We start from the raw sequence: 11,044 nt of genomic DNA on the forward strand, positions 1-11,044 counted from the left end.
CCTCTAACTCTACTTCAGCATATCTATTCTCTAATTTAGTGGCTCTCAAGCTTTCTGACAACCCCAGTAAGAAATATGCTTTACCTTGAGACACAACATACACACGCACATGTAAAGTTTCACAAAACAATACTTAGTCTTCCTGTAGGCAAGACCCTCTGATATAGTCCACTGTATTTAATTTTTATTTTTTATGCTGGTCACGATCCACTAAACTGATTTAATAACTCACCAAAGGGTTGCAACCTACAGTTTGAAAAGCGCTGCTACAATCAGCTCTGCACATCTCTAATACTTATTATTAAAAGACAGAGTATCTAGAACTACCATAATATGTAATATGCTTTAGATAACCGTGTCCAACAAATGCTGTAGTAGACAAAAGTTTAAAAGATGGGTAGGATTTAGGTGGGTGAGGAGAGGGAGAAAGCACTTCACCAGATTAGAAAGGCTTAGACAATCATGCACAGTGAACTAATCCGTTTAGCTTTAGCTTCACTGAACAAGGAGTCAAACATGTTGGTGGGGTCCATATTGTGAAGAGTCCTGAAACCCTTATCCTGTGGTCCATGTGGAATCAACCATAAAGTCACTTAAAGGTTAAGAGTATAGTAAAGAACTGTAATTTATGGAATTCCCTTTTCATCTATGATGTTGCAGAGGCTGTAACTAGGACCAGTGTCTTTTCAGATCTGTAGAGAAGTCACTGGTTTCATATAAGTCTAAATAAATGCTTGAGGACAGGAACCATGTCCTGTAACCTCTCTGGGTGAACACTAAACATCTTCTATGGATGAATCTCTTCGTATTATTAGGACTTGTCCTCTCCAAGAAGGAGCCCATACTCCAGATTCAGGATACTCTAACCTCCTCCTCATTCTCCAAGAGCTGTGAACTCACACGGTTAATGGAAATCACCATGCCAAGCCCTAATTGCTTTACTAGTCAGATTTCAGGGCAGACGTCTGGTTCATTTATTCAAAATTTACTAGGCACCTTCTGTATGCCAGGCACTGTATTAGGACTAGAGGACTATCATAAACAATACAGAGGAGGTCCTTGTCCTCCAAGAATTTACAGACCCTAATGGGGGAAAGAGAGTAAATATATACAATTAAAGACTACCTGAGGGCAAGAAACCTGAGGGCAAGAAAGGAAATATACAGGGCGCTATGAAAGAGAATAACAAAGTTATGGAAAGACTCTCTGAGGAAAAGGGCATCTAAGTTGAGGCCTACAGAAAAACCCAGGTTAAAAGCTGTGAACGTGCAATGCTCATATTTCAGGAATCCTTACCCCAACTTTTCCAAGAAAAGGTCCTAAGATGTAAAGAACTAGGTGCAGAGTGACAAAAGCATGAGTGACTGAAGCACTTTGAGCAGAAGAAATGATGGGCGACTAGGGGTGGGCTTCTGCAATGTCGGCTGCGGAAAAGTGTTTGGACTTTGTTCTAAATGCACTGGGAGCCACTCAAGGGTTTTAAGCAAAAGAGTATCTACGTTGGATGTACGCTTTTACAGGGCCGCTCTGGCCAGTGTGTGGTAGATAGACTGGTTTCCAACTACTGAGATTTCCAACTACTGAGAATACTGTGACTGGGAAAGACCAGTGAGCCAGGGAACCGTGGCCCAGTCGGGGCGCGATGGCAGGAGCTCCGTTAAGATTGCGGCGCGGGTCTCTATCGCTGAAGGGAGAGGCACCAAGTACTATGATAAAGGTCCCGGCGGAGGTGCTCAGTCACAGGCCCAGCTAGAAGCAATGACCCGACTGGATGGCAGAGCCAGGCACCGCCTAGAACCCCGCACTACCGCCGGCCCGGGAGCTCTGAGCCGCCCCATACGGACTCTAGAAAGTTCCTCCAGCGTCCCGAAGAGATGGGTACCCCAGTGTCCCAGTACGACCATGCAACATTCCTCCGCCGAAGCCTTGGGCTGAGCACAGGATGCTGGCTGCACCCCACCCTTCAACCGCGACCCCACCTTCCCAACCAGCCCGGAGCCTCACCGGCCAGGAGAACAGCTCCACTCACTTCCGCCGCCACCGCCATCTTGCCGCGGCAGGCGTGCAAAGGCGGGACTTCCTTGGGCCCGCTGAGCGTGCCGGGGGCGGGGCCCGGAAGCAGAACTGGAAAGCTCTTCCGTCGCACCCCGCGCATTCCCATAGTGCTCCACGACAGCTGCAATGGAGGTCGGTATGACAGCGGTCCTCCGCGTGAAGCGGAAACGCAGTGCGGAACCCGCTGAGGCACTTGTCCTTGCTTGTAAACGCCTCTGCTCCAGCGCAGTTGAGTCGGGAGCCCAAAAGACGCCTCCGGAGGATCTGGAGAGAGCAGCAGAAAATAATGTCTTCCAGTTGGTGGCCACCGTGCGCTCCCAGGTATAGGGCCGGGAGGGAGCCAGTGTGAAAGGGATCTTAGGGCGCAGCTGGGGCGCATCATTTTCCCTAACCATTTCACGAACCCCTGCTTATGCCGCCCCACACCCTCGCCTTTTCCCCCCTCCCCGCTCCCCGCAGGAGGAGCCAGTACAGCCGCTCGTGCGAGCCGCCCTGCGCCCGTCCCAGGGCAGCCAGCAGCGTATCCGCCGTCATCTCCGTGCGTCGGCTCGGGAGATCCGGCAGAACGGCCGCTACAAGGTAGTCTCTAGCCGCCGATCCTCGGGAATTCCTTCGGGCGGCTTGGGGTCCGAGGACGCGCCGAGAAGCCCAGAAGCCGCCGAGGACGCAGGCTTCCAGCTGTTGGACCTGGTCCACGAGGAAGGAGACCCAGAGGCCGCCGCGATCTCCTGCAAAGTGAGTATACGCCGGGAGTCGAGCTCTGGGGTTCTCGGGACAGAGAGTACGCAGTTAGCACACAGTTAAGGAGGGTACACATGGCTTCACTTTAGAGCTTCACTTTAGAGATGGATGATCCATCCAGCTTGATGGACATGTTTTACAGGTTAGATTATCCATTCAACAAGTATTTACTCAGCGTCCACTATGTGCCAGGCATGGTTCTTAGGTTCTGTGGATACAGCAGTGAGGACCTAACATTCAGGTAGAGGAGAGAAACATCAAACAAATTCAATGTCAGATGGTGAAATGGGCTATTGGGGGCGGGGGGAGCGTGCTCCCATTTCAATGTCATTTTCACTGAGAAAATGACTTTTGAGTAAAGACTTGAATGGCAAGGCACTGCGGATATCTTGGGCAGAGGGATTCCACACTGAGGAGCTCTAAGTGCAAAGACCTTCAAGCCGAATTTGTCTGGTGTTTGCAAGGTCATTGTGCATGGAGCCCAGGGGGATGGGGGAAGATAGTAAGGAATTTGGGGAGAGGATACCTGCTAAACCCTTTCAACTAGGTAGTTGCAAGGATACATTGCCTTTCACCCAGAGATGGGGAATCACTGGAGGATTCTGACCAACGTAAAGATAAAGCAGATGGGAAAACTCATCAAAGGGAGGTTAAAGGACCAGGCCTGGGTAGCATACCAAGTTTGAGGCAGATTTTGGATTAGAATGCAAGTCTTCTCACATTTAATTCAGTGTTACTTTTCTTTTTTTTTTTTTTTTTTTAGTTTATCTTTGGCTCTGTTGGGTCTTCATTGCTATGCGTGGGCTTTCTCTAGTTGAGGCGAGTGGGGTCTACTCTTCGTTGCGGTGTGCGGGCTTCTCATTGTGGTGGCTTCTCTTGTTGCAGAGCACGGGCTCTAGGCGGGCAGGCTTCAGTAGTTGTGGCTCGCGGGGTGTAGAGCTCAGGCTCAGTAGTTGTGGCGCACAGGCTTAGTTGTTCCGCGGCATGTGGGATCTTCCTGGACCAGGGATTGAACCCCTCTCCCCTGCATTGGCAGGTGGATTCTCAACCACTGTGCCACCAGGGAAGCCCCCAGTGTTACTTTCTACTAATTACATTTTCTAAGTTAGTTTTGTACCTCACTTCCAAAAAGCAAAGTCAACTACATGCAATAAGAACAAAGAAATAGAAAATTCTCAATCTAAGGTATGCCCCCTCTTGATAAACATTTTTCAAATCTCCTTTGAAGTTTCTGAAGTTCAAAAAATGAAATTTTGGGCTTCCCTGGTGGCGCAGTGGTTAAGAATCCACCTGCCAGTGCTCAATGCTGGGGACACAAGTTCAAACCCTGGTCCGGGAAGATCCCAAATGCCGCAGAGCAACTAAGCCTGTGCACCACAACTACTGAGCCCGTGTGCTGCAACTACTGAAGCCTGCACACCTAGAGCCTGTGCTCTGCAACAAGAGAAGCCACCGCAATGAGAAGCCTGCGCACCGCAACAAAGAGTAGCCCCCACTCGCCGCAACTAGAGAAAGCCCACACACAGCAATGAAGACCCAACACAGCCAAAAATAAAAAATAAATTTATTTTTTAATGAAATTTTTATTCAAAATATATCAAGCAAAAGATATTTAATCACATTCCTATTATACCTGGATAACAATTTGGGCATAATGTCCATAACCACCTCTTTTACCAAAACTAATTCCACACTGCATCATGAGTTACACAGTTTTAAAAGCAAACCAATGTTCAGTGGAATCAAGTCAATTAAATAGCTCATTAAATCATATAAGAAAAACTAGTAGACAAGTTTAAACTGAAAGCAAACTTCAGGTTTTATGCCTACTAGACTATCAGGAAAAGGGTTGCCAGTAGCTCTGCTGGCAAGGCTGTGATTAAAATTGTACGACTGTTGTGCTTAAAATTGATGCAAGCCTTTGGGAAAACAGCAGGGCTTTACAGTAATATCAGGCATCCTAAAAATAGATTGGAGCCTAGTATTTTAAAACTATTTTTATTGTTTGGATTCTAAAGCTGTCCAAAAATCTAAAGAGATTTTTTTGTTGTTGGCTGCGTTGGGTCATCGTTGCTGCACGCAGGCTTTCTCTAGTTGCGGTGAGCAGGGGCTGCTCTTCCTTGTGGTGCACGGGCTTCTCATTGCGGTGGCTTCTCTTGTTGTGGAGCACGGGCTCTAGGTAGTTGTGGCTCACCAGCTCTAGAGCGCAGGCTCAGTAGTTGTGGCACACAGGCTTAGTTGCTCTCTGCAGCATGTGGGATCTTCCAAGACCAGGGCTTGGACCCATGTCCCCTGCATTGACAGGCGGATTCTTAACCATTGTACCACCAGGGAAGTCTCTAAAGAGATTTTAAAATTAGTGAGAGCATTTCTCTGCCACATTACAGTGGGTTTCTTCTTAAATTGAAATGATCTCAGTTTTGGGTTGTTGTTTTTTTTTTAAGTTTTTATTTTATTTATTTATTTATCTATTTACTTATTTGGTTGCATGGGGTCTTAGTTGCGGCAGGTGGGCTCCTTAGTTGCGGCACACATGTGAGATCTAGTTCCCCAACCAGGGATCGAACCCAGGCCCCCTGCATTGGGAGCGTGGAGTCTTAACTACTGAGCCACCAGGGAAGTCCCGACATGATCTAAGTTTTTTTGGGGTTTTTTTTTTTTTTTTTTGCGGTACGCGGGCCTCTCACTGTTGTGGCCTCTCCCGTTGCGGAGCACAGGCTCCGGACGCGCAGGCTCAGCGGCCGTGGCTCACGGGCCCAGCCGCTCCGCGGCATGTGGGATCCTCCCGGACCGGGGCACGAACCCGTGTCCCCTGCAGCGGCAGGCGGACTCTCAACCACTGCGCCACCAGGGAAGCCCTGCGCCACCAGGGAAGCCTGATCTAAGTTTTAAACAAAGTATATCTGACAACAAATCTGAAAAATTAAAGGGGAAAAGTTCAGTTCATTTTATTTAGTAATTTCACCCCCAGGATTTATCCTAGGGAGATAGATAATTCAGCAGAAGCAAATAGCTATGGTATTAACAAAAGCAACTATTGGTGTACTAAGTAATTACGTGTCAAGTACTGTGTTAGGTACTTTCCCCCCCACTTTAACTCATTTTATCCTCACAAAAACCATATAAGGTAGGTACTTTTATTTCCATTTTTCAAATGCAAGAATTGACACATTCATTGCAATGTTGTGTATGGAGGCTAAAAATTATGTCTAAGAAATTGACATGTGCAACTGCTTGGACCATTAAATTGATAACCATGAAGACTGGAAAGATGGGAAAATACTTATTTATGTTTAATAATAGAAAATGCTGTATGTAGCATAATTGAAAATATAGGTAAACATACACAGACTAGACTTTAAAACAATTTTTTAATGAAAATAATATATGTTCATTACAGGAAATTTGAAAAAAATAGTAGCAAAATTGAAAGTAAAAGGGCAGGGGCGAAGCACCCATTTTACCCCCATCCCAAAGATAACTGGAGTAAAATTGGTTTATTTCCTTTTGAGTGTAAAACTGGTTTATTTCCTTTTGAGTGTAAAATTCTATGTCTGGCGTTTTTCTGTATTGCTAGTTTTTTTTTTTTTTAATTTTATTTTTGGCTGCATTGGGTCTTCGTTGCTGCACGCGGGCTTTCTCTAGTTGTGGTGAGTGGGGGCTACTTTCGTTGCGGTGCACGGACTTCTCGTTACAGTGGCTTCTCTTGTTGCAGAGCACAGGCTCTAGGCATGCGGGTTTCAGTAGTTGTGGCACACGGGCTCTAGAGCACAGACTCAGTAGTTGTGGCGCATGGGCTTAGTTGCACCGCGGCACGTGGGATCTTCCTGGACCAGGGTTCGAACCCGTGTCCCCTGCATTGGCAGGTGAATTCTTAACCACTGAGCTACCAGGGAAGCCCCTGTTGTTTTGTTTTTTTAATTTATTTATTTATTTATTTTTGGTTGTGTTGGGTCTTCGTTGCTGTGCGTGGTCTTCCCATTGCAGTGGCTTCTCTTGTTGCGAAGCACAGGCTGTAGGTGCGCGGGCTTCAGTAGTTGTGGATTGCGGGCTTTAGAGTTGCAGGCTCAGTAGTTGTGGCGCACGGGCTTAGTTGCTCCATGACATGTGGGATCTTCCCGGACCAGGGCTTGAACCCATGTCCCCTGCGTTGGCAGGCAGATTCTTAACCACTGCGCCACCAGGGAAGTCCCTGTATTGCTAGTTTTTGTAAATATTTTAATGGCTGCATAATTTGTTGCACTGAAAGCTCGGGGCTTGTGTGTTGGAACCAGAAGTTTTCTTGTGAGCAGCTTTGAGGTTGGTCAAGATTCTGCACAAAAACTGACATCTCTAGTTCCTTTTGACTTTGGAGCAAGAAAGAATTAATTCCCTGTAGGCTGTAAATGATGAGAACATTGGTCTCCCTTTATCTGCCCTGGCCATGGGACATCCCCTGCTTCCCCCTGTATGGTGTCTGGTTTGAGATGCAGGGCTTCCAGTGAGGAACCTGTCGAGAGTGACTGGCAGCATGTCCCTCTGGTTTCCAAAGTGACCTGTGCTACCCTAGACAACACAGCCTCTTGCCACTGGAGCATATCTTACCTGGGCAAGTTCTATTCTGGGGCAATCCATCTCAAACTATCAGAAAAAGGATTATAGGGGAGGCCACTCCTTGTTTGTGATTAAAAGCAGGATGTCAGGGTGAGCAAGCCAAGTGGTGGGTGATGACTGGTGGTAGTCACCAGGGTCCAGGAATTGCCCTCAGGCCCCTATAGGAGGCCACACAAAATGCAGACCCATTTGGGGGTCAACCATAGGGGTGCTGCTGTCGGCCTGTGGATCTCCAAGGGGAGAACATCATACCAAAGGAGCTCAGAGAAGACCTGTAGAAGCAGAGCCTGGGGGCAAGACTAGCCAGCTCTGCTGGCTCTCCCCTTCCTCAGGCCAGTCTTCCCGTGTGCTCTCTTATGTCAGCCAAGCACAAAAGAGCAGGAAGCTATCTTGTAAGCTTCTATCTTAAAAAAAGTACTAAACTGAGAAGAGACTAGTAGGCCATGCGGATAAGAATTTTGAATTCAACATAGAGAACTGCAGGGAGGCTTCCTTCACCGAGGTCTTAGGTTCCTCCTCTTGGGACATCCATGTTTTAAGTTATGCATGTATCATCTGCTGTTCTCTTTACAGACATCTGACCCAGATGTGATCCTCTGCAATTCTGTAGAGTTGATCCGTGAGCGGTTGACTGTATCTGAAGATGGACCAAGAGTTGGGTACCAGGAGGAACAGAAGGACAACTATGTGTATGACATTTACTATTTGGACATGGCCACTCCAGGATGGATTGAGAACATCCTCTCTGTGCAGCCCTACAGCCAAGAGTGGGAGTTGGTAAGGGGGCCCATGAGGCAGGGGCATGAGGTAGCCTCAGTTCATTTTCCAGTCACAGGCTTTGCCTCCCTAGGTTCTACTCCTGATCACCATTGTTCTTAGTTCTTCTTATCCTTGCTTAAAAGGAAAAATTTATGCTAAATGCCTTTTAGAAACCTGGGTTTAGTGCAGGAATTTTGGGAAAGACAGTCTACATGGATAATTTTTGCTCTTAATGAGTCTCTTACGAGGTTTGCAACCTAGTCTTGTTTATGCAGTTGGCCCTATGTAATTTGCAGGTTCCGTGGGCTCTGCATCCCCAAATTCAACCAACCACAGATCAAAAATATTCCAGTGGGGGTAACTCCAGAAAGTTACAAAAGGCAAAATTTGATTTTGCTGCACACTGGCAACTATTTACATAGTATTTGCGATGTATTAGGTATTACAAGTAATCTAGAGATGATTTAAAGTATATGAGAGGAGTAAAGCAACTATACTCCAATAATAATTAATTTAAAAAATAAATAAGTAAAAATTTAAAAGAATAAAGTATATGAGAGAATGTGCATGGGCTATATGGAAATACTTAGCCATTTTGTGTAAGGGACCTATGGAAACAAAAGCTTTTTTTTTTTTAATTGTATCTTAAAGGATGAAAAACCTTGGATTAAGAAAGCTAACATCCTGACGTTATTAAATTCTAAAATTGTTAATGAGAAAAGTTAAGGTCTACCTCTCATCCTCTTATTATGAGAGAAGCACCCTATCCCACACCTGCACTATAACTAGTCTCACAGTCAGGTACCCACCTTGGACTACTGCATAGCCCCCCTCCTTTCTGCATTTCACACTTGGGTTTTGGCGCTAACCTTTGGCATCACCTGTAATCCATCTAATCCCTCTCCTACCTGGCTGGCCTTCAGCAGTTTGAAGATCACTGCCATCACCTGCTCAGAGCTGTCTCTCCTCCGCACCCTGCTGCGTTCCCTTCTGGTGGAGTTCAGATCATCCAACCAGGAAATGTGGTTCCTGGAGCTGGACTCTTGAGTAGGGCTACTGTCTCCCTCTCAGAGCCTAAGGTTACTACAGCCTCTAGCAAACTAACACCTGTGTTTTCTCTTTTTCACACATCACCCTTAAATGACACCTCTCCAAGTTGGTCTGCTGATAGCTTCCTGCAGAGCATAACTTTAGAGGTTTTGACTTATACTCATGTTTCTATTGAGATGTGCAGGTGAATGATGACCAACAACCAGAGGACATTTATGAAGATGAAGATGATGAGAACAGTGAGAATAATTGGCGCAACGAGTACCCAGAGGAGGAGAACAGTGACGGAGATGAAGATTCCAGAGGTAGGTGGTCGCAGCCCTGGTTGGGGAGGGACTGATGGGATCTGGGACTGAGGTGTGAGCAAGGTTGACAGGTGTATCCTAGCTGGTTTTCCTTTTCTGCCCTTTGAGCTCCACCAGCTTGACCACAAGCTTGTGGAGCTGTAGGACATGCAAGGACCAGTGTTCCCAGGGGGGCTGCTGGAGGTATAATGTCAGTTAGGCCTGGATTCAAATCCTTAGTTCTTTCATTGCCTAGCGATGGGCCCTTTCCCTCCTACTTTGAATAGATTGCTGGAGAGGTTTGCCAGTAGGAGTGGGCCCAGGGTTTTCACAAACCAAAGAATTGTTGCATTTACCTTTGCAACAACACAGACGTGGTACCTGGGGGAAGAGGAAGGAAGGATGCTCTGGCACCACAGTTCTTTGACTTTCTTGGTGTTTGATGATAGAGGAACAGTTAATCAAGCTATGGGATATTCTATTGGGGAAATGGCAAGGAACAAAATTATATTTGCAATATGACTACAACTATAACAAGGGGAAATGAGGGGAAATGAGGGGAAAATGGCAAAGCACTCCAATGTTAAAGGACTTGGTTTACATGGTAAGAATTTTATTGCTTTTTAAAAAATTGTTCTATATTCTAAATTTTTTTTATTGAGCAAGTATTTTATAATAGGAAACAAAACAGACTTTTTTGAGAAGGGAAGGGGCTTTTGTGGTCATATAGAAAACCATACAATTAGAGCCCATTCCTGTTATCTCATTCTAGTCTCTGATGATTACAACAGCCTCAGTGAAGAAGGAGACAACAGAGGACCACAGATGTGGAGCAAATACCCTTTGGATGTGCAGAAGGAGTTTGGCTATGACAGCCCCCATGACCTGGATTCAGACTGATGATCCTGTGATATCCATGAGGTTCTACCACAAGCCCCTGAGGGTTCTGTGACTGCAGTGTCAGCCACACTAGTTAACATCCTCTCGGGTTTCCTAGCTTAATACGTGGAAGGAAAAAGCATATCCAACAGCACCATTCCACCATGGTGAAAACTTGCACTAAGGGAGTCCGTCTTTTCTACTATCTGTAGGGCCCCCCTTTGTCTCAGTCAAAACTGACCTTAGAGTCTGGGGGCAGGGGAGATGCTGCGAAAGTGAAGCTTCCTGGCCCAGACATTTTACCTGCATTCCCATTCTCATCCTATGCCAAAGCCAATTAAGGGGAAGAGAGTCTCCCGTTTTGTCAGCACTAAGACTGGGCTTTCCCAGGCCACCTGCCTCCAGTAAAAGGCTGTTTCTTTTGATAGAGGGACTCTACAAGGGTTGCAGTGGGTCCCTTAGGAAAGAAAGTAGAATCTGCCTGAGCCATGAGGGGTTTTAGTTAAAAGCTATCTCTACCTCCCTGCTTCCTGACTCTGATAATGGTTGTAAAGATTGCTAGTTTCCTCTGGCAGTGGTGCCAAGGAACAGGGTATGTATGAATCTCTTTAATAAAAACTAACTTTGAACAGGGGAGCAAGTAATTCCTTTAAAACCTTTTTAAATCTGACTATCTTATGTGC

At 46.2% G+C, this 11,044-nt stretch overlaps 1 protein-coding gene across 1 annotated transcript; it reads left to right on the forward strand.

The window, feature by feature from the left end:
* Nucleotides 1-2,148: 2,148 nt before the first annotated feature.
* SLC7A6OS (solute carrier family 7 member 6 opposite strand) lies at nucleotides 2,149-10,990 on the forward strand. Its single transcript, XM_081217793.1, has 5 exons — nucleotides 2,149-2,376; nucleotides 2,515-2,790; nucleotides 7,963-8,166; nucleotides 9,383-9,503; nucleotides 10,255-10,990. The coding sequence occupies exons 1-5, from the start codon at nucleotides 2,182-2,184 to the stop codon at nucleotides 10,380-10,382; spliced, it is 924 nt and encodes a 307-aa protein (XP_081073919.1). The 5' UTR covers nucleotides 2,149-2,181; the 3' UTR covers nucleotides 10,383-10,990.
* Nucleotides 10,991-11,044: the final 54 nt, after the last annotated feature.

The sequence above is a fragment of the Mesoplodon bidens genome (assembly GCF_964165515.1).
Source record: "Mesoplodon bidens genome assembly, chromosome: 18".
Lineage (NCBI taxonomy): Eukaryota > Metazoa > Chordata > Mammalia > Artiodactyla > Ziphiidae > Mesoplodon > Mesoplodon bidens.